The sequence below is a fragment of the Sinocyclocheilus grahami genome, unplaced genomic scaffold (assembly GCF_001515645.1).
Source record: "Sinocyclocheilus grahami isolate Dianchi unplaced genomic scaffold, SAMN03320097.WGS_v1.1 scaffold19.1, whole genome shotgun sequence".
NCBI lineage: Eukaryota > Metazoa > Chordata > Actinopteri > Cypriniformes > Cyprinidae > Sinocyclocheilus > Sinocyclocheilus grahami.
In genome coordinates, this window is record NW_015505198.1 from 3,033,919 (window position 1) to 3,058,400 (window position 24,482).

General features: G+C 35.1%; 1 protein-coding gene across 1 annotated transcript in view; it reads right to left on the minus strand.

The window, feature by feature from the left end:
• Positions 1-24,482, minus strand: part of LOC107555412 (cyclic nucleotide-binding domain-containing protein 1-like) — a 38,692-nt gene that overhangs the window by 6,546 nt on the left and 7,664 nt on the right. Inside the window, exons 5-7 of the mRNA XM_016238194.1 lie at positions 13,536-13,681; positions 10,202-10,293; positions 7,938-8,070 (exon numbers count right to left, since the gene is read on the minus strand). Coding sequence (XP_016093680.1) covers positions 7,938-8,070; positions 10,202-10,293; positions 13,536-13,681 — 371 coding nt within the window. The remainder of the gene's footprint in view (positions 1-7,937; positions 8,071-10,201; positions 10,294-13,535; positions 13,682-24,482) is intronic.

Consider the following 24,482-nt stretch of genomic DNA (forward strand, 5'->3'; position numbering starts at 1 on the left):
ATATATATATATATATATATATATATATATATATATATATATATACTTTTTTTCAGGATTCTTTTGTAAATAGAAAGTTCAAAAGAACAGCATTATTTGAAATAAAAATATCAATATAAATGAATTGAATATAGTAATTTTTTTAATAAAACTTACTAACCCCAAAACTTTTAAACAGCATTGTAGATGTGAAAAAGTAGGTTTGTATTATAAAGTATTATAATATATTTGATCTTCCAATTCTATAGATAAATTAACCAATATCAACCTAAAATTTTTATATATTTTTCTTACTTCATTATTGGACTGTATCTCCAAAAGAAATTTTTATGGAAAATTGGTAAAAAAAAGAGGTGATATCTGGATACTATTTGCTGAATGAAACATACAATGTAATCAGAGTAATAATGAAAACTATTTTACGTACAACATTTTTTTCAGCAATCAGTCCACTAGTATTTCGTTCTGAACTCTGTTTATATAAATCAATGTTTCAATTGTTTGTCGCTCATTGCATCAGGTGCCACACAAAAGCAAGGCATTCCCCGCCATAATAAATGCATCTGAATGTAGACCAGAAGTGACCCAGGCAGGAGAGATTGAGAAAAAAAAAGTGGACTGTTTACGACAAAAGTAATCTATGTTTTGGCAGCAGCCCCAAAAGCGCTGGATTATTTCTTATTGTGACAAACCTGGGGTTGGTTTGTGGAGGTGAGGATTAAATTGATTTACAGTGAGCCTTTAACATCAGGGGGAAACACTGTATATCAGCCTTGACAGGTAAATCCCATCTCTGTGAAGCAGCGAGCGGGACAAGCAGAGTCCATTTGTCTGGCCGGTGACAGAAGCCGGGCCTCCGCTTCAGAAGCGTTAGAGGCAGGAGGAAGTCGTGTTTCAAAAGCCAGTTTTAATCTCATCTCTCACACTCTCCATCTTTTCAGAGCAAAACTATCGTTAGTATATTATTCGCCCGCTCCGCATGTCTTCGCAAGCCATTAAAAAGCAAATGTCTGGATCACTTGGGAAATCACAGCAGGCTCTGGTACACGTCGTTTGTCTTCTTAGATGAACACACCGCAGTCACGCCTACTCCCGCAGGGCATTAACATCCAGAGTTCTGCATTTCTGTACTGCACAACACAATTAGCGCCATGGAACAGCATAAAAATGTTACTCTTACATAGCGATACTCCTCCAACGGTAGATTTTCAATCTGCTTTAGCAATATTACTTGAAAAATCTCATAGTGATTAGAACCAAACTATAGATTTTATTAAGAAATAATGCAAAGTACAGTTTAATGGAGTGTGAGAAATATTCATAGTGGTTTATTTTCTCAGTTCATTATCAATGGTCCATATACCCTTTGAAGATATTGAGTTCGATGCATTTTCTATGCAAGTCCCACTTCAGTCACTAATTTTATCCCTTAAAACTATTTTTTTATGACTGTAAATGTAATACTTTTCAAGAGTTTTTTGAGACTAAGTTAAAAAAGAAAACTCGAAGGAATAAATAGAATGGAACACAATATGTCAATATGTTCTCTAAATGTAAATGTCTTGTATAAGCAAAAGCTTCAAAGTTTGAAAATACAACTTCCAGAAGATATCCATTATTATTTTTATTTCACAAAAAAAAAAAAAAAATTATATTATATATATATGGATTAAATTGCTGTTCCCAAACACTAAAATATGGAAAATGGAAATAGCAAAACCCTCTTCTTCAGTAGTTTGTCCCGTTTTCCAGTGCAAACTGTTTAAAGATTCTTAAGACAAGATACGATAAGACGAAAAGGTAATCATAATCAAAATGAAGAGAGTTTATGATTAAAATATAAAATATCTACCAGTAAGCTCTTGTTTCACACATAAACTCACTTAATTTTGTTCAATTTCTCAGAAGAGACGACTTAATGTTCAATTTGCATCTTAAGTAAATGTACCTTGATTTAAGGATGTTTATATGTTTGCATTGGAAAACAAAACAAAAATACAGAGGAAGATATTCATTTTTGCAGTGCAGGCATCACTGAATGCCATAATCTTATGAATTTAGGACTTTTTAGGACCTTATGAATTTGAGACCTTTTTAGGACTTAATTCGTGGAAGGGCGAATTACACTTTTTAAGACCTTCTTAAGACCTGCAGAAACCCTGGATAATCAAAATGATGTATTTAAAAAAAAAATGTCCCTGTGAAAATAGTTTCTGCATGCCTTATGATGGATTGAATATAACTCTACACTCTTATCTCATTCAGTATATGTGGCCCTGGACCACAAAACCAGTCATAAGGGTCACTTTTTTGAAATTGAGATTTATACATCATCTGAAAGGGCAATATTTGGCCGATACACAACTATTTGAAAATCTGGAATCTGAGGGTGCAAAAAAATCTAAATATTGAGAAAATTTGCCTTTAAAGTTGTCCACATGAAGTTTAGCAATGCATATTACTAATCAAAAATTAAGTTTTGATATATTTACGGTAAGAAATGTACAGAATATCTTCATGGAACATGATCTTTACTTAATATTCTAATGATTTTTGGCATAAATGAAAAATCGATAATTTTGACCCATACACCGTACTGTTGGCTATTGCTACAAATATACCCCAGCGACTTAAGACTGGTTTTGTGGTCCAGGGTCACATATGTGGAATATGCAAATTAGTCCCACCTCCCATCAATCACACCAGCTTGGACCTGCTTCACTTTCACATGCTTAACAGAAGTAGGAAACACTTCACAATGACAAGTGCCAATATCGGATTACTTCAGCCATATATGTTAGAACCAGAAACTGAATCTGAAGAAGAAGAGAAAGAACGAATAATACAGGGTTGTCTACAAGCCCCTGTATGAGATTGGTAATGCACAAGAACACAAGACGTCTGCAATGGAATGGGGAGAAAAAATGCAAGGTCTCGAGATGTTTTTTAAAAGATAAACTTCTTTTAACTTAGAAGTCATGTGTGAGATGTTGCAAAAGACGGGAGAGGGAAGCGCAATGGTCGAAGATGACCACCTAGCAAGTTTACGTAGAAAAAAACAATGGAAAACTAGCAAAGTTGAATGAAAAAAAAAATCATTGTGTGTGAACCAGCCCTGAAAGTATATAGAAAACATATATATATATACACACTCAAAATGTATATATTATACAAACTACCATTCAAAATTCATTAAGGCACTGAAGACAGAATGGCAATGGAAAAGTAGCAAAGTTGAATGAAAAAAAAAATCATTGTGTGTGAACCAGCCCTGAAAGTATATAGAAAACATATATATATATATATACACACTCAAAATGTATATATTATACAAACTACCATTCAAAATTCATTAAGGCACTGAAGACAGAATGGCAGAAGATCTCTATTAAAGAAAGAAATGAATTTCTTGTTCTGGGTGGTTAAATGTTACCATAAACATTGACGCCATATTCTGTCTGGCTGGGTGTGCCAAACAGTAACAGATCAGTAAACATCTGCTCAGATAATCAAAAACAGTCATGCTGGACTGGATATTTGGACTGCAAGTCCAGCCATGGAACATGATAGAAAGTAAGATGGCTAGAAAAACCTCGACCAGACTGGATTCATAGCCTAGAGGTGGCAGTCCAGGCCAGAGTGAATGAGAACAGGACAGCTGTGGTCGCGGGGTGACGCAGGCCAGCGCTGGAGACAACAGGCTTTTGTTTGGCATAATCCTGCTGGAGAACCGAAGATATTCGCGTTTACAGCTCATGTCTCTGGAGGGGCAAACTGAGACGTCTTGAGTAGCCCACAGACTGGTGAACTAATGGAGCAGGGACATCACTTCTGATCTTCAGTGACATGTTTGGAGAAACAGAAAAAGACTGGAGAAGGAGGGAGAATGACAACTGAGACCTTTCTTGCAGTGAGCCAAAATCAGATGATGCAACTGTAATTAGTGTGGAGATGCATCAAACATCTGTTCACACTGTGCCCATCATGCCCAGTAAATGTTCTTCTCTCCAAATCATTGTCCTCTTTACAACAAAAAATACATTCTGTAGTGGCCCTAATATGACTCAAATGATTAACGCCATTTTATTCACTTGCTTCCAGAAAAATATGTAAATATCTTTCAAACGAAACATATTTACTACAGAAACAAAACGGTGTAAGATGACAAAGGATTCTGAACAATATAATAAATATTGTATTGTTTTTATAGAAATGTATTATGCAACAACACATGTATCATTTAAAGAAAAAATTAAGTATTAATTTTATCATAAAAAAAATAATTGAATACTTTTATTAAGCAAAGATGCATTAAATTAATCAAAAGTGACAGTAAAGACATGTATAACGTTACAAAAAATTTCTATTTCAAATAAATGCTGTTTCTATTCATCAAAGAATCTTGAAAAATGTATTGTGGTTTCCAGAAAAATATTAAGCAGCAAAAGGATCATGTGACACTGAAGACTGGAGTAATGATGCTGAAAATTAATCTTTGCACCACAGAAATAAATTAAATTTTAAAAAATATTAAAATAGAAACAGTTATTTTAAGTTGTAATAATATTTTTTAATCTTACAGTTTTCAACTTAATTAAAATGCGCCGGTGAGTAATGGAAAGGAAAGTGTTAATGGTTTGAAGTTTACAGCTAAGGACAGCCGAAGGGAAGTGAAGTGGTCTCTGGATCAAGGCTGTTGGGATATGCATCACGGTCAGGAGGAAGTTCAAATGAGGACAGTGGCTTTGGTGAGGCAGGGCGGTCACGGGTTGTTAGGCGGTCAAGTTTGGTCCATAAGGAGTCATACAAATGGAAAAGCCATTAGGGTTTTCCTCCTCTTACTAATCTCCGAACTGGGACTGGGGCTAGCACTCAATGAGTCCATCATATTCACATGAGTTATCGTCATTGTCACACCTGTTAGTTGTGTTCACATGTTGTGCTGCTATCCAAGGTGCTGAATTGTGTGCAACGTAAGCACAGAAGGCAGGACTTCACAATACGCCATTACCTCCAAACACACACACACACACACACACACACACACAAGTTGAGCTTCCAGTACAAACACTGTATTTTCGATCCACTTAAACTAACCCTACCCCTAAACCTGCCCATCACACTCACACAAAACTTTATTATTTCAGATTTTCAAAAAAGATCATTCTGTACGATTTATAAGCTTGTTTCCTCATGGGGACTAAAAATTTCCTCACAAGGTCAAAATGTACTGGTATTACTATACTTGTGGGGATATTTGGTCCCCATAATGTAGGAAATACCAGGACCCCCACCCCACACACACACACAAAATCACACAAGACTCTACAAACAGTGCCTCCATTGAGTTTTAACCATACCTTGATCTATGAAAAACTAAATAAGACTAAAATATAAAATATTACTAAAGAATGGCTCATACCACACAAGTGCATTGTAGTATGATGACAAATATGTTTATTTTAGGGCTATCAATCTAATAGAATTTAGTATGTTTGATTACAAATAAATATAGAAAAATAATGTAATAAATATAAAAAATGATACTAATAATACTATTCAACAAAATGTTAAACAAATACAAAATTATTAATAGTAATATAAAAATATAACCTATTACAACAAAATTCAAGTTTTCTTTTTTTTAATTTTTAACTTTAAATTTTTTTTTTTAACTTGGCATGAGACAATGAAGAAGAATGAGGCATAAAGCAACAGCCAAAAATTTCAATTTATTGAATTCTAGAGCCACTTTTTAAAGTCTGTCAATTAATTACTCATCTGCCACAACAATGTCTTTGAATTATATTAATTTTAGGCTTTTCTCAGCGAATATTGACATGCCATTATTCACAGTTATTTAATTTAATGAATCAGCATGTATTTATTTAAGATTAATCTGTAATCAATTGACAGCCCTAGTGTATTCTTTCCTAAAATACTTGTTTTATGCCAACTGACCATGTTGATGACGGCTGTTGGAGGAAATACAGCGTTTCCTGATGAAGTTGGTTCAAGAATAGCCACCCCTCTGCCATCTGAAATGATCAGGGCTCTCGCCCATCCATCAGCTGTCGGCTGCACACTCAGATAAGAGCCAATCAATCTCCCCTCCCACACACCTGTCTTTCTCTCTAATCACATCTCGATCCATAGGTCTCTCTCTCTCTGTCTCTCTGATAAAGAGCAGCTATGATATGAGAGCCTAACCCTCAGCTGAGCAGGATAAACTGTCAGTGCTCATACATACACCCAGGTTTCATTCTGCAAAGAACAAAACCCCAGCGCCAGCACATTGGGTCTCGTTTACTCATAGATGGGCAAGTAATCAAAATGCAATATAGACTAGTGTCTGTGAATATTAAGCCACAAAAATACTACTTAAATATAAATCCTGCATGTTCTGCGTGTCTCTGTGTGAATGAATGGTGCAGACGAGGTTTTGTTTACTACACACATATTGAAGCGCACGTGACGTTCACTGTGTTTTTATCATCTGCGGTCTCATTAACACATGAACATAATCTCTAGAACTGCTCCGAGAGTCACTCCATGAGTATTTACCACTTCTTTTGAGAAAAACTTTCGTCATATCATATACAAAGCAGCAACCAGTCAAAATAAAATGTTGGCTTAACTTGAAGAAACTGTGACAGAAATACATTACTTAATGTAATGATACTACTGTTATTAAAATTATTAGTAAACATAATTTTACAAGGAATATTTACCAGACAAATGTAAATACTCAAGTTTTAAGTATTTCTTTAAAAATAAATATACAAATAAATACATTAATTAATTATTTATGAAATCAATTAATTAGAGATGCTTTTGATTATTAAAATGGAATTAAATTATTAAAATGGAATCCAGAAAATGAATGGAAAACACAGAATTTTATAAAAAAATATTACATTACATATATGTGTCTATTTAACACAACATATAAAATATTTGATATTAATACACACACACACACACACACACATTATATATATATATATATATAATATATATATATATATATATATATATTATAGATATGTGTTCATTTGAAATATATAAGAGTCAGGCAATAAATAATTTAAAAGGTCAAATTTTCAAATGTGTGGTTTCAGATTGACATACTGTATCAAAAGTTTGAATACATTTCAGTGAACTAATCTGTCAACCATTTTTGTATTTAATTGTACGCACATGTTCGAAGATCTGGTCTAGCATGGATTGATCTCACTTAAAAGTGTCTTTAAGGAAAACATATGGACTTAAAAGCCAACGCCTTTCATTAAAGAGGAAGATACGAATGAAGACTTATAATTGGAGGGAGCCACGGAAGAGAAGAGATTCCAGCAACTAAATAAAGATTTCAGCCATGATAGCGGATCTCCACCCAATATCTCAGCGCAACCACAGCACACCATATGCCCGCCTGTCAGCTCCAGGACAGGAAGTGAGATTGAACAGGCTAAAAGGGTAGTCGCACCAGACTTTGTGTTCAATTCAGTTCTATTCATGTCCATAAAATAGATAACACCTTTCTTTTCCTGCGTACTAAAGCTCAACATTAGTAAAATCAGAGCTGCAATAGTCGTTGGACACTCCTGCAATGACACACACATAAACATATGCACCTAAATAAATATCTAGGCTTCAATATTTCCCAAATGAGGTGTAAAAGCAGCTGTCCTGCTAATTAAAGTCAGCTGTGTGGGTAATGGAGCAGCTTGTATTTTTCTCTAATCATATTCGAGAGCTCTCCACCCATAAACACATTTATTTAGGGGCAAACGTGTTGAGTGTCGCACTAAGTGAGGAAAACCATTATGCTGTCCAGGTGCTAAGCATCAGTCAACGGAACAAAACTAAACTAAAGTGCGTGAGACGCCGCCGTGATTCATTGTGACAACACATATTCAATCAAGACACCCTCTTACCTTGATTAGCAGGGAATGTTTTTAGCAGCATGCCATCGACCAGGTGGTTGATGGAAAGTTTTGGCCAGTGAAGGTACAGCTGGCAACCCTGGATCAAAGACACTTTAACTTCATGATCCTGTGCCAGGATGTCCTACAAATAACAATAGAGGAAATTGTCTTAAAGGGGTCATATGATGCCATTTCAGGTTTTCCTTTCACTTTGGAGTGTTACAAGCTGTTCGTGAATAGATAAGATCTCTAAAGTAGCAAAGACTAAAGTCTCAAACCCAAAGAGATATTCTTTATAAAAGTTATGACTCGTCCACGCCCTCCTAAAACGCCTCATTTAAACACGCCCCCACATGTCTACGTCACTGTGTGGGAAGATTTGCATAACACCGCGCAAATGTTCACGCAAAGAAGAAGGCGTAACTTTGATTCTCGCTGTAGTATTGTTGCCGCCGCCGCCATGTCGTGAAGGCACTGTGTGTTTCGGTGTGAAAGCGAAAATACTTTGTTTGGCCTTCCAAAAGAGGACACAACTAGAAATCAGTAGTTAAGTTGTATTTACAGCACTGTTCCAGAACAGTTCAATCCAAATATTCGTGTTTGTGCAACGCATTTTACAGAGGACTGTTTCCTGATCCTGGAAGAGTAGACTACAATGCCGGCTGTTCTGACTCACAGACTGTAAGTACGTGTTCATATTTAAAGGATTTGCCACTGATGATTCAAACGCGAGTTTTGAGCAGTGTAGAGTAGCGCTTGATGTTTGTCATTTCTCCGATCACAAATGCAGACATGGTTTTATGTTTACGCAATGCAACGCTACGCGTAAAAAGACAGTATAAGTCATTATAATCAGTAATTATGTCCCCACTGGATGCAACAAATGCCTCGTTTATAATGGGTTTTACTGGTTTTGTCTCGTCGCTCTGGGACACGGCATCACAGTATGGTAGGGGTGTAACATTTCCGTCACACGCTTGAAGTATTCGGCCAATCACAACGCAGTGGATAGCTGGCCAATCAGAGCACACCTCGCTTTTCAGAACGATGAGCGTTGTAAAAATCGACGTGTTTCAGAAAGGCGGGGCATAGAAGAGAAACAATAATGTACAGTATGTGGAAAATAATGTTTTTTTTTTAACCGCATAAATACATTTCATTACACCAAATAATGTTCTTTTTAGCAACGTCTAATGACCACTTTAATGGTGGAATCATTTTAGGACACCAAGTAAAGGATGCACAATATATCTGTACCATACTGTTTTTGGCCGATATCAAAGTTTTTATCTTTTTTTTTCTTTTTTCCAGTTTCGGATAATAACCAGTAATTCAGAATTTAATTGTGCATATTCGTTTCCTCTGCTTTTTTTTAGATGATTATTTAGATGATTATTGTAGCATCTAATGCTCCGAGTTAATCCTAATATTAATAACGTATAATATAATAATAATAAACTATTAATATTAGGTTTGGATTGTTATAATATTACATATTAATGAATTTTATTGTTAATAAAAAATATTTATATTCAATATTAATCATTTAGATTATCTTTGTTATCATCTAATGCTCAGAGTTAATCCCAATAATAATATATTGATAATAAAGTATTAATATTAAGATTACATTATAATAATGTTAAATATGAATACATTATATTCTCAATTAATATATTAATCAATATTAATATTAAATATTATTATAATTATGTTGTCATCGAATTCTCAGACTTGATCCTAATATAAATAATGTATTACTAATGTATTCATATTATGATAAAATAATTATAATATTAAATATGTGAATAAAATATTTTTAAAGAAACGGTTGAATCATGCACGTAACATAACTATTATACAAAATTCTTAAGTAATAAAGGCCTATTTTGAGCAACTGTGACCATTATGTCAAGAAATTATGTTAAGTGGAATCAGTTTAAACCTACACGTTAAGTGGAATTAATTTACCAAGTCAATCCAAATGATTCACTCTAAAGACTCTAAAATTCACCCAACTTTAAAGTGTGCACTACAAAATCTGGACTACAGCAGTGCCATTAATCATCAATCGGTGTGGATGCTAATATAGTTATCATTATAGTTTTCATTCTTGCTGTGAACGGGTCTTAACTGTACATTAGAAAAGACCAAAAGAGATTATGCTCGTCAGCAACAATTGCCATGATAGGAATGGTAATGTTTTTAATGTTAGGCAAAGTAAAAGGCCAATTTAAACTCAACAACTGATAACCAAGTAGCATCATTTATACCGTAGAGACTGTCTGATCCTCTTTAAGGGTTTCATGGTTGAACGGTTTCACTGAGCCCTTCAGAACGAGGTAAAATCCATTATGTCCGAAAACTGTAATCAGAGAAAGAGAAAGAGAGATAAATATGGCAGAAGACACACTCGATTAGAAAACCCTCCACTCACGGTTCAGTTACGGTTCAGCTGTTTCAGATCAAAACGCTTGACCCCATTATGCAGGTGGGCAAGAGACTGACTATTAAATCTTATCGCTGTTCCTGTTATGTAGAGAAAAAATGCACATGCAGAATAAGATTCTACACATTACAAAGATTTAAAAAGTAAAGCAATACTAGGCATAAAGTCACTGGAGCCCATCTCATCCTAAGTAAGAGCATATGCATAAATGGATGCATGCTGATGGGTTCTAAAAGATTGAGATAATTCTTGCATTTCGACTGTGAAATAAATCCAAACAACTGCATTTAAATGAATGGTTCTCTGTGGAGCAGTGAATTTCACGTGTAAAGGGAAAGTTCACCCAAAAATGTTTACTCTTTCATCATTTACTCAACATTACAATATGTCACTCCAAATGTCTTAAATTTCAAATTTTCTCACATATGTTCATTGTACAGTTTCCAATGACCTTGAATAATTATGGTTAACTAAAACTATTAAAACTACTTTTATTTAAAAAAAATATATATATAGAAAGGTTGCATTGGCAGGCAACAGAAAGATTAAGTTTAATATAAAGTACTATTACTAAAACTGAAATAAAAATAAATAGAAATATTGAAAAAAACTCATAACTAATAAAAATGACAAAACCACATACCTAAATTACTGAAATTTCAACAAATAATTTTAAATATTACTAGATACACTTTAATAGTATATACTGTAAACAATGCTACCAATTTTATGCTTTTTTATGCACTTATGATTTTATTTATATAACTTTTTGGAGCTTGACAGTATTCAAAAGTGTGATCAAGACAGTCTGCAAAAATGCAGATTTTAAGTTAATAATAACAAATTTATTTTTGGATGAACTATTCCTTAAAAAAGCACTATACTCTCATATTTCTTTGATAAAAAATCCTCCAAACAAGCTTACGCTTTCATATATACACACATAGATATACTTATTCTTTTAAGGAATTTTCACACACATTATTAAATGAGCTGTATATCCTTCAGTCATATCTATATCTTCAGACAAATAAATCACCTTGACACAAAGATTTGAATGAGATGAAAACTGCTCTCTGAAAGCAAACTCTCCATACACTAGTAATAACACTCCACAACATCTCTCACTCCTCACACGCAAACTTTTCAGCCTGGTCCAGACAGCAAATCACAGTTTATGCTCTGTAATCATCTGCAGCTAAAACTTGCGTCTATAACGAAGCCCTTCCCCCCTCCATCTGTGACATACAACACACCACAGCCATTACCGCCCTTCTAGACGAATCAATAAAGAAATCTCCATCTCCAAAACACCAGACATTTGCAAAACGGCAACCATCGGTGTGGAGGCACGGATTCATGCTTTCATCAAATTGTCTTTCCTTTATGTTTTTGCTTAGTGGCCCTGAAAGAATACGTGGCTGTTATTGAGCACAGATTAGCAGACGAATGAACACATCGATAGAAAATCACGCATGCCAGGTTGGGCTCTCAACCTTTTAGAAACACATCCAAACACTTGACAATATTCACAGGCGAGACTGAAAGATGATGCCAATGAAAGATCTGTTCGATTTGTCTTGATAGATTGTGTTGCATGAGGCCACTGATATATAATATATGAACTAACAGTTTTGGATGAGAGAATCTTCTTCTTTGGGGATTGAGCCAAATGTTTTGCAAGACTCTGCACCAGAAAAAAACATGTTCATGAAGTCTATACTGTATATAAGCACTATTATGTTCTCATTCGTGGATCAACTGTTCTGAAGCTGATAAACCTGCTGAACTAGAAATAGTAAGCTTTTAAAGAAGCACGATTGAGTTGTGGAGTGTTTTTATTTTTTGCATCGTGCAAAAACACAAATGGTGGATGAAAAATGATAGATTAAATTATCTTTGAATAAGACAATCCCTGACACATAACATTATTATGTGATTTTCTACACTCTTAAAGCATTAGTTCAGCTACTCTTATGTTATATACCAAGACTTATGGGTAACGACATGTTCATGAAGTCTATACTGTATATAAGCACTATTATGTTCTCATTCGTGGATAAACTGTTCTGAAGCTGATAAACCTGCTGAACTAGAAATAGTAAGCTTTTAAAGAAGCACGATTGAGTTGTGGAGTGTTTTTATTTTTTGCATCGTGCAAAAACACAAATGGTGGATGAAAAATAATAGATGAAATTATCTTTGAATAAGACAATCCCTGACACATAACATTATTATGTGATTTTCTACACTCTTAAAGCATTAGTTCAGCTACTCTTATGTTATATACCAAGACTTATGGGTAACACTTTACAATACCTCATAAGCAATAACTACTTAAATTTCATTTGGTTTCTCACACAAAGCTATTGTACTACTACTGAAACCTCTGAATATAGTGAATATTGAGTCATATGAACTACTTTTATGATAAATTAATGATGCTGATTTGTCCTTCACCTCCATCAAACTGAAATTAATGGCTAGAATGTTCTTTTAAAAAATTACTTTATGCACTTCTACAGTACATAAAAAATACAGTCATATGGGTTTTGAATGACATAATCTTAAGTGAATTTAAATTTTAAGGTGAACTTACAAATTCACTTTTTAAACTTAAAGTTTGAAAAAATAGTTCACCCAGAAATGAAAATTTGTAGAAAATGTACTCACCTTTGGTTATCCAAGATGCAGATGAGTTGCTTCATCAGAGCAGATTTGAAGAAATGTAGCATTACATTACTTGCTCAGCAATGGATCCTCTGCAGTGAATGGGTGCCGTCAGAATGAGAGTCCAAACAGCTGATAAAAACATCACAATAACCCACAAGTAATCCACACGCCTCCAGTCCATCAATTAGCATCTTGCGAGTTTGTAATAAATAAATAAAATCCATCATAAAGGCATTCTAACTTTAAACCATCGCTTCTGCAATATTATGGATAGAGGCACCCATTCACTGCAGAGGATCCATTGGTGAGCAAGTGGTGTAATGCTAAATTTCTCCAAACCTGTTCTGATGAAGAAACAAACTCATCTACATCTTTGATGGCATAAATTTTCAGCAAATGTTCATTTTTGGGTGAACTCTTCCTTTAAGAGCGTATGTGCTCTATTCCTTTAAGAGTGTGACTGTGTGTGTATATATATATCTCACTGATCTGTCCGCGGTCCCAGGTCTCGGCAGTGGTGACGGTACTAATCTGTTTCAGCTCCTGCGAGCCCAGCTGCGAGGTCAGACTGTGGACTCCCTTCAGCAGTTCATAAATGATATGATGCTCTGACTGGGATCTCTCAATAGGGCTGCAAAATACACAAAGAATCACAAATTCATTTTTCAGGAGTCTAAACAGCAAACTCTATTCAGTGGGCACTCACACCTATGTTGGGGAAGCTACTCGTTATTTATAGCATTTAAAATACAGACAAACTACCCTTTGAAAAAGTATCTAACTGCTTTTCAGCTACTTAAAGGAATAGTTCACCCAAAAATGAAGTCTGTCATCATTTACTCACCCTTGTGTCGTTCCAAACATGTATAAGTTTCTTTCTTTTGTTGAGCACAAAAGAATGTTGGTAACCAAACAGTTGACGGCAGCCATTGGCTACAATGGTATTGAAAAAAAATAATATGGAAGTCAACGGCTACCATCAACTGTTTGGTTAGCCACATTCTTTAAAATATCTTCTTTTGTGTTCAGCAGAAGAAAAGAATTCATACAGGTTTGGATCGACAAGAGTAAATTATAATAGAATTTTCATTTTTGGTTGAACTATATCTATATAAGGCATTTTAAACTTATTTTGGCAAGTAGAGCATTACTTATCTGTCCAGAAATAATGTATGTTTATTTTATATAAAATTAAATATAACGTATTTCTGTATACAATTATTTTATTTTATATAAAATAATAAATTAAAATATAATACATTCTTTAAAATACAATGAAATAAAATATTATAGTAAAATATATATATATATATTGTTTTATCTATACACAAAAGTTGTCCAATGTGTTGGAACCGGTCTATTGAGATGAATGGTCTAAAAGTAAAACAGAAAAATAGAAAATTAAATTACAATTAAAAAACTAAAACTATATGACCATACAGCGATTTGGCGACGTGCAGCTATTTAATCGTACCTTCAGAGTCCATTAAAGACATTCTATAGGAAAAACTGGCTCGAAATCTAGTCTCATCTGCATTGATGTAAGTGTGTGTCCTAGACAAACCCCCTGCAACCCAAACAAAAAAATATTTTAATCTTTTTACACCCTCACTTTCCTACAGGCACCATCTCAGATAATGAAACCTGAACACTTGCTATTAAGAATCCCCTCTGCAGCGTGTTATTATGTTTAAAGCTAATTCTTAAGGGAAAACGAGTGTCTTAGAGTGTGATGATGATGGTATTTGTGTGGTGTCTAGTTCCATGGGCATCCGAGAGATAAAAACTCAAGAGCAATAGCCGGGGAGGAGTTTAGCCATCAAGAGCACACCGCTGCCAGCGTGAGTGAGTAATCACAATGCCGATAGACTGTGTGTGCATGAGTTTGCTTATGCTGGATGAAGGTCAAATCCATCAATCAATCCTTTGTGGGTGTTTGCTTGTGCTTGTGGGTTCGGTAAATCAGTGTCAGTCTCAAAACAGCCGGCTGTAGACAGGCAAAAAGAATAATAGTTCTCAAACAATTCTGCGTTGTACCAGAATATTCTATCTCTGAAGTATGATTGACATCCATCAGCCTTTCCATTCCAATGCTTCAACAACAACAGGAAAAAGGAACCTGTTTTGTTATTCCTGTATACACACACACTTTTATTGCTATAGTTTTTTTAATAACTTGGAAATAGTTTTTTTGTTAGATTTCTTGATATCACAATTAAGTGATTTTGTTCATAACTGCACTTACAAAAATAAAAATAGCAATTCATTAAGAGTTATTACAGGTAGGCCTGGGTTTTGACACAAATTTCACAATTCAATTCTGATTCGATTCTGTATAGATTATTTTGGACATATATCAAGTACAGTACATGGCAAAATAAATCTCTCAACTAATGCTGTAAAATATAGCCTACATAAAATGTGTTTGCAATATCACTTTTGTTAAACTAACAAAAATAACATTATCGAGTAAGTGGCAATATTTTTGCTGGGCCAATGACAGCACTAACATCAGTGAATATTAGTAATGGATTTGAGGAAATCTGTAATATAAGTTCAATTAATATCTTATGCTATTAGCTGATCTGTCTCACTTGTTAACATGATCAAAATTTCAAAAGCGAGTTCAAAAATATCAAAATTTACTTCTATTTGACACTCTCAAGCAATTTATCTGTCAATATCTCAATAAGCAATGGCTAACTGTAGCTCTTATATCCATCCTATTAGAATTACTAAAGTTATACTGTCATATTTCTGAAAGTCTGTTTACTTTTATATATAAATACTTGCTAAAATTACTATACAAGCATATTCATTAGAGTTCAAACGGTGCTGAACAACAGAAATGACTCACCAAAGAGTCTCCAAACATTTTGGTTGCTTTATACACCTACATTTTCCATCTTTGATACACTCCAGACTACAAATCAATAAACTCAAATGCATTCACTGTAAAACACTACACAGATGGCAGAGCTTAGTCCTAATAGCGTTAGCAGAGATGTACAAGCATGAGTTTACAATTTACAGGAACATCTCGCACACAGTTTGGCAGTCTTAATTTCAGGGTTCACAAAACATCCTCTGTGTACCAAATTTGTAATTCCCCGTCCTCCTGCCAAAGCGCTACGCGGATAAAAAGAAACACATTATGCCGTTAAGATAATGGGATATCATCTTTTACACTGTGGGTCATTTCTGGGGTGAGAGTGCAACTGCCTTTTAAAAGATACAATTAGCAGTAACTTCATATATCTATGGATGGGAATGAGGCAAGGTTGAACATTTAAGGTCATTATGAGTCATGGTGGGAACTTCAGATTCTCATGGTTTCTACAGAATATTCACATTCAAAAGATGTTACCTAATTGGTTTGCAAGAATTACAAAAACATGTCTATGAAGTTGAACTCTGTTTCAATGTTCAATAGTACTTTATTTAGAAAAGTATTCATTTTTAAAACAAAACAAGCCCAATTAGAGAGCACTAATTAGAGTTTCAAAAAACTGGTTTGATACAAATTTTTATAAATTTGGCTTTTTAACTCAAAAGAGAACTCTGAATTAGAGATATAAACTCATAATTCTGAGAAGAAAAGTCGCAGTTAACTTTATTTTTCATTCTTTGGCAGAAACAAGAAACAGAATTGTGAGATATAAATTCAGAATTCTGAAAAAAAAGTCTGAATTGTAAGAAAAAAGTTAAAATTGTAAGAGAAAAATAATTTATGGCAGAAACAAAATACAGCTGATACTAAAATGACTGTGAAACAGTCATATGATTAAAAGCCATGTGACAGGGGTGAGAATTTTTTTTAATGCCATTTTTATTTTTCCAGTTCAAATATACAGAATAATTCACTTTAGGCATCAAACCAAAGCTATACGCCTTGTAAGTCAAATCAGATCTCTCTTTGATTATGAATCTGAGAAAACTGAAGCCCAACCAATCAGATATGAACCTCGCCAGTTTTTCTTTCATCTCTTCTTTATATTAGTTCAACAAAAGTGCATTGTTACTAAACAACAGTATTTCAAGTTAAAGGCCAAACTGAAGCTGAAAACCATTTTTGTGCTGAAATTTTACTAACTGGTGACTTCGAAATTGAAGCTGACTAGGAAATGATCTCTGGCTTAATTCCAGGTTTCTCGCTGACATTTCCATATACTTATATTAATTATGAATTCTCTGTAGATAATAATAATTGCAAGCTTTAATCCCCCCATAAGATTCTAATTAACTGGAAGGAACTTATCGCCAACTGAATGGGGGAAAAAAATGAATTATAACTTTTTTTTGTGAGAATATCTGCTGACTGGGGTACACACAGAGCCTGTGGTGCTGAATAAAAACAGAAGAAGTGAAGGAGAGAGAGGGAAAGAAAAAGCAGGAAAGAGGTGAGAAAGTGAAGAAAACTATTGCATTTCCAAAAGAGTCCCATTCTCCAAAATAAGTGCATGTTTAAAAAACGATTTTCACAACCAATAGTTGATGCTCACTTTTACAACATTAATAAAGTCATTCACATCACTACACATACAGTAATTTTCTTTAATAATGCTAATGCATTTCTGTCCTCTGCATTAGAAAATGCGTCCATTGTGAAGCAAAACTAGCAATTATTCTTTACACTTTCAATATCAGTTCAGATCGTTTAGATTACTACATTCTAAAAAATGCTGGGTTGTTTCAACCCAATTTTGGGTCAAATATGGACTAACCCAACCGTTGGGTTAAAAATTTTATTTAAAAATGTCACCAAAATTTAACCCAACAGTTGGGTTAGTCCGTATTTGACCCAAAATTGGGTTGAAACAACCCAGCATTTTTTAGAGTGTAGCTGGGATTATTCTAGATAATAATTCAGATCATTAGTTCCTCAAAAGACAAATGAAATGAAGTTGTGTCCCCATATTTAAGATTATCAAGACTGCTACAATAACAATTTTCCATTTTTGAAGTAATAAATTAGTTTAAAAAAAAGTGTCAGAAATATCAGCCTTATAAACTTTGACATGTGAAACTGTAAAAGACATTCTGAAAACATTATAATTATATCCTGACATGTATTAAAACTTAATGCATAATGCAACACTTAAACTCATGATTGATCTAATACAGTGATTTAAATCAAACTGAGAATTCAACCCGTTTCATAAAATAAATCATTTTGTATCAAAGTGAACAATGAACAACAACAACAACCTCAACAAAACAAAGAGAAAACCAGTGTCACAACGATTCCACAGCAGAGACACTCTCATTTCACTTCCCATGAGGAGGGTTAAGGACCGTTCTCCATGTTTGTGCTGCTCAGTTTGTGAGACAATTACAGAGGTTCCAGCGGCCAGCCGCTTTCTCCGAGCAGCTTTCACAGGTCTGTCTGACAGCGAGAGGCTTTGTCTTTCAACAAATAACAGTAATGGTCCTTATCTGCGGAGCGGGCCGCCTTTACAACGCTATCTTATCAGCCACCAAATACTTTCCTGCGAACTATCTCCAGAGAATGCACCAGGAAAATTGCCACTGACATAAATCACAGAGAAAGAGGTACATCGATAAGGGCTATCTCAAAGTTAAAGCCACAAAGCTGTTTTGGGGTCAGAATGGGCAGCAAACTTAATTCAAATTCTAAGTGCCACTTTACTTTGAAGATAAAAGGGAAACCTTCTCTGGGTAATCAATTCAATCTGAACGCGCAAATCTCATTGCTGATAACCTCCACTGTCTTTCCTTAAATTATCTGCAGCACTTTTCTTGAGCTCAGGCAAAATAGGAGGGAAAAAAAGTCAAGCTAGCATGTGGAAACAAAACGATTTCGCTGTTCTTTTCATCCCTTTTATCCCACCAAGAAAGTCGGAATAGACAAGCTCTGTAAAAGCCAACAATGATACGATCGTTACCATAGCTGCTTTATCAGACACGTCCATTGCCACATCCATCATGCACTGCAGTTTTACAGTCTAATATCTTCGCTACTGATAAAGACCAGAAAGATTTCCACCCAAAAACCTCAGGCCATCCCAGATGTAGATGAGTTTGTTTCTTCATCAGAACAGACTTGGAGAATTTTAGCATTACATCACTTGCTCACCAATGGATGCTCTGTAGTGAATGGGTGCCGTCAGAATGAGAGTCCAAACAGCTGATAAAGACATCATCCACAAGTAATCCACATGACTCCAGGCCATCAACTAACGTCTTTTGAAATGAAAGCTGCAGTTGTAATACTGTAAATCCATCAAGATGTTTTAACTTCAAACAAGCTTTCTATCCATAATGAAAAAAGGCATATCATCTGAATCAAGAGAGAAATATGCACAGATCAAGCACTGTTTAAAAGCAAAAACCGTTCTAAACAAATATCAGTGGATTTTGATGTCAGAGGACAACGGGGGATGGACTTTTTCACTGGACGAAACGTTATTATAGATTATGGACTGGTATTTTGGCCAAAAGCAAAGCAGAAGTTTACAGTTAAAAACCCCTTAATGAGGGATTTGCTTTTAAATGCGCAGCTTTTTGCTTCACAAGACGTTAATTGATGGACTAGAGTCGTGTGGATTACTTGTGATGTTTTAATCAACTGTTTGAACTCTCATTCTGACGGCACCCATTCACTGCAGAGGATCCATTCGTGAGCAAGTGATGTAATGCCAAATTTCTACAAAAATCTGCTTCGATGAAGAAACAAACTCATCTACATCTTAGAAGATCTCAGGGTGAGTAAATTCCCAGCAAACATTCATTTTTGGATGAACTATTCATGGAAGAGAGAAGAAATTACTAAAAACATTCGACCCCATTGATTTTCATTATAAAAAAGTTTTTGGTTGAACTATCACTTTAACCTAGAACTGATTCACTCGCAGTGACTGGTTGTCATACTGGAGTTAAAGGGATAGTTCTGTCATTATTTACTCACCCTCATGTCGTTCCAAACCTGTAAGACCTTCGTTCATCTTAAGAACACAAATTAAGATATTTTTGATGAAATCTGAGATGTCACATGGACTATTTTAACAATGTCCTTACTATCTTTCTGGGCCTTGAATGTGGTAGTTGCGTTGCTGTCTATGCAGGGTCAGAAAGCTTGCAGACTTCATCAAAAATATCTTAAATTTTGTTTCAAAGATGAACGAATGTCTTACGGGTTTGGAACGGCATGAGGGTGAGTAATTAATGACAGAATTTTCATTTTTGAGTGAACTATCCCTTTAAATAGCCTCTTGGGGACACTGCTAGTGAACAAAATAGGAGGACCATTAAGTATGAGAGGATTAAACAAGTTCAGTTTTTATACCATTTAGTTGGATCTCTGCGATTTTGCTTAATTGAAATCCACCAACCATAGCTTGGCTGCCATGGATGTGTGAGAGAGAAAGAAAAGAAGAGATCTGTTTCCTCACATGTAGCAGCTGTCAGAAGCCTCAGTTTTTTTAGCTGGTTCTGAGGTTCTCCTGCTAACAGCCAAAGAGTCCCGAATCCTGACAAAACAGAGCTCAAGCACAAATTATAACTGTCAGAACTGTTAAATAAGACTCCTCAGCCAACACGTGTGTATGTCATCAAAACTGGGAACGTTTTTTTGGACCAAAACACCACTCTGTGAAAACAAAACCCTTTCACACGCCTAGCAGGAGATTCTGCTAAATGGAAAAACTTAAATCGTTGTGTAAGAAAAACAAAACAAAACACATTTTCTGACTTGATACAGCAACTCATAAACATTTTGGGCACAGCGAGGCGGTTTATCAGAGGCACCCTGTAGGGATCAATCATTCTTCTGAATTTCTGCTATAAAACCGCATTATAAAGCAAAGACACTGAAATAAGTGTGCAGATTTCTGCTTTGCTTTTGTTTGGGCCAATCGCTCACCAGCAATTCCCCAAGTAAAATTATATTATTTAAAGGTTGCTCTTTCATAGCTCATAATCTTTCACTTGCTGGTAAAAATAAATAAATAAATACATAAATAATAGTAGCAATACTTTTTTTGTCATGTGGTAGCATCTATATTAATTGGTTTGATTTAAGTAAAAAGCGTTTATTAATATTTTGAAGTCTTTTAATTTTCTATTTTATTTTTTCATTTTAAATTAAGTTTTAATAGTTTTGTTAGGTGCTTTTGTTGTTTTTATTGGTTTTATTTTATTTCTATACAGCATTAATTTTCAATTCCGTTTCAGTAATTTTAGTACCTTGCAAATCTGATAACAAAATATTTTAGATCAAAAATAAAACCTCTGACCTTTAATTGCACTTTGGTGTATCAGGCTCAAATTTAAAGACAGTTGGGATATGTTGATGACATCTTTTATGAAACTTTTGAGAAAGGCAGAGAGAGTTTCTCAGTAGAAAAATCAGAGAAGCAAAAGACTTGAGTAATAGTCTCCATTTGCTCTCCATTTAATCACATTGATGTTTCAAAGAAACAATAGATATTACATAGAGCTTATTTGTAATTTTACTTTTCTACAAGCTGGACAGTTGACATGAAAACAACAGTCAAGCCAGTAATAACCAAGAAACACTCAAAATACCTGGTTTAGATTAAAGCTAGTTAAGTCAATGAGTTCATTTATTCAGCTTTGGGACAAATAAATAATTTAGGTGTTTGTGTTTTCTGTTCTCAAGCCTGACAACAAGAGGGTCTGGTCCAAAACACCAAGCCTTGATTGACCTGCCCAGAAGTGGACTTTCCCTTCTTCCCAATCCCATCCAACCTCTCCAATGATGATTATGAAGTTTCCACTGCAGCTGTTGTTATATTCAGAGTTGCTCTGGTAAGAAACCTCACTCCTCCAGTAAAGAGATTTACCAGTGCACTTATCCCCTGACTCCATCACTCAGAAACGTCAGCGATACCATTTGCGAACAGCACCTGATCCTGGTCATATTTCCAGAAAAAATACAGTCTGGTTAATTTCTCTCTGGCTCTCCTTTCCCACAGTGAAGAGTAATGAAATCCTGGGTGTTTCTAGTTTCTTAATTTCCCAAAATATTAAATATCTGATCATAAAAGTCTTCTGAAAGAACAAACTGATCCACAGCAACGGATCATGATCTTCAAACAATTCACTACCAGACTACAGGGTCTGAACTTTTAACAAACCATCTACCATGTTGCAAAAATCAGTTTAAAGGTGCAATATGTAATATTGACGGCTAGCGGGTGAAATGGTTACAGTGGTCTAAATTCAAAATATTGGACAATATTGGATATTTCTGAGTTGTTTCTCCCGCCTCCTTTTTTCAGACTCGATGCAGATTGAGGACATGAAACAGGAACGAGCACAATTGATAATAAAAGGTCACGAGCCTCCCTCACTGCGATTTATCCATGTTTTAATATGCCTATGGTCACAGAGCTTTTTAGATGGATGCCGAGACTTTTTAGGTCAGGTAAATTCTGCAATCTCTCACCCATTTCATTTGCTTGCTTCATTGGCTGCAATACGCTGTGTTTTCCACCACCTGGCAACCCAGGGTGTTGAAATACTATTGGGTAGACTGACAGTGGTAGGAGTCACACAGACCAAAACAAAAACTGACATTCCGACATGGAACACACATTTGAAAGTAGAATAACTGGCAGTAAAATTGTTTTTTTTTGGAGAAACAATTATGAGAACTTAGCATGTTTCCTAAATTTCTGCAAACATATGGCATTTTTATGCTTTAGTACAGTCTCAAAAAAAATTGTATTCAGCACCTTTAAGCTCAAAAAAACGTCCGCCCCCCCAAACTACCCATCACAAAATATCTGTGAAAGTCCATTGAGCACTAAGGCACTGACCTTTAAATTGACATTTATTATATACACAACAAAAGATAAAGTAATCCTTATTAAAAAAGAAATGATCAAGAAAAAAGTGAATTCAAATATCACCACTGAGTGAGAAGTAGTGAATATACAAAAGAGGTGCAAAGTTTAGGATTTTTTTCTATCTTCATTTGGCCTCCTCACATACTCAACAGCCCTCATCAGCTGTTACCATGACAACATCTTAAACAGCAAATACATCAGCGGTTTAGTGCTGTAGGCTGATAGGGAACCCGGCCAATCATAAGCCCCAGAGCTTTCCAAATGATCTAAACTTTAAGAAAACACCATAAAACTAAACATTTCACGTGATATACACATCTGAACTGTACTGGATGATAATCACACCCATTGGCTGAATATATAGATGGTGACAGACGTTAAATTGCGGTTTGAAATGTTAATATATGTGAAAAACTGTATAAATGAGGCTTTTTGAGCCAATCATTAAGTCTGTATATACACACATATACAGTGTATATATATATATTTACACACACACACACATACATATAGATATATATATATATAGATATATATATATATATATATATATATATATATAGTCTTTTATATATATACGTATATATGTATACATACATATATATGTACGTATGTGCCGCATATTTGCCCTGATTATAGTTTCAGGTAACATTGAAAACTTTTCTGGGTCAAAGTGTGTTTCTCTGTCCAGCACACATCCCCAGGAAACAGAGGAGGAGGATTGTGGGAAAGGGTGAAGTCTTGAGGAGGGGTCAGAGCCCTGAAACACAGAGCAAAATAAATACATGAACTATAAAAAAAAATACAGTCAGAAAGTGCACACAAAGCAGGTTGTGCTGGCCGGCTTCCTTCATTAAATAAGCTGAATGTCTTCCGCTGGTTCTCCCCCCATCACTGCCCTGCTCTGACTGTTACAATGGCCTCCTGGACGTGGAGCTACATGGGCGAAGCCAGCACAGGGGGAAGCCAAGCACTTCCTGCCTCCAGAGCTGGCAGAGAGACAAGCTCTCACGGGAACAGTGTGCAAGAGCAGGAAGTGTGTGTGTAAGTGTGTGTGTATGTGTTGCCAGCACAGTTGGTCCAGCTCCCCATGAGACCTGGATGGGGAAAACTGGCTTTATGACAAGAGCAGATGTAAAGACACACTAGACAACAAACCCATATAGGTTAGTGTATGTACACACACCAGGTCATCGGATGACCTTCAGATGGGTTCAAAATGTACTTAGAAGAGGTGAGCAATGACACTGAGGTGCAAATGATAATTACAAATTAAAGTCTGCATTACAGTCAACAAAAAACACAGTCTGAAATCTGACATATCAAAGAGGATATTCAACATTCAAGGAGATTTAGAATTAAGAAAGCTACTCACATTCACACCCTGAAATTAAGCGATTTGAAATCTGTCATCTTTGCTCACGGGCTCTCAGTTCCACATCTAAGTTGTTATGAGACTAATCAACTGAGGTGCAATTGTCAAGTGACTAATCACTCTGGAACCACCAGAAGATTACATCATGACAACACTTTAATGGTTGATGGCACCATAATGAATGAATACATTTCCAAACCCTTCACTAGTGACTATCCCTAGCT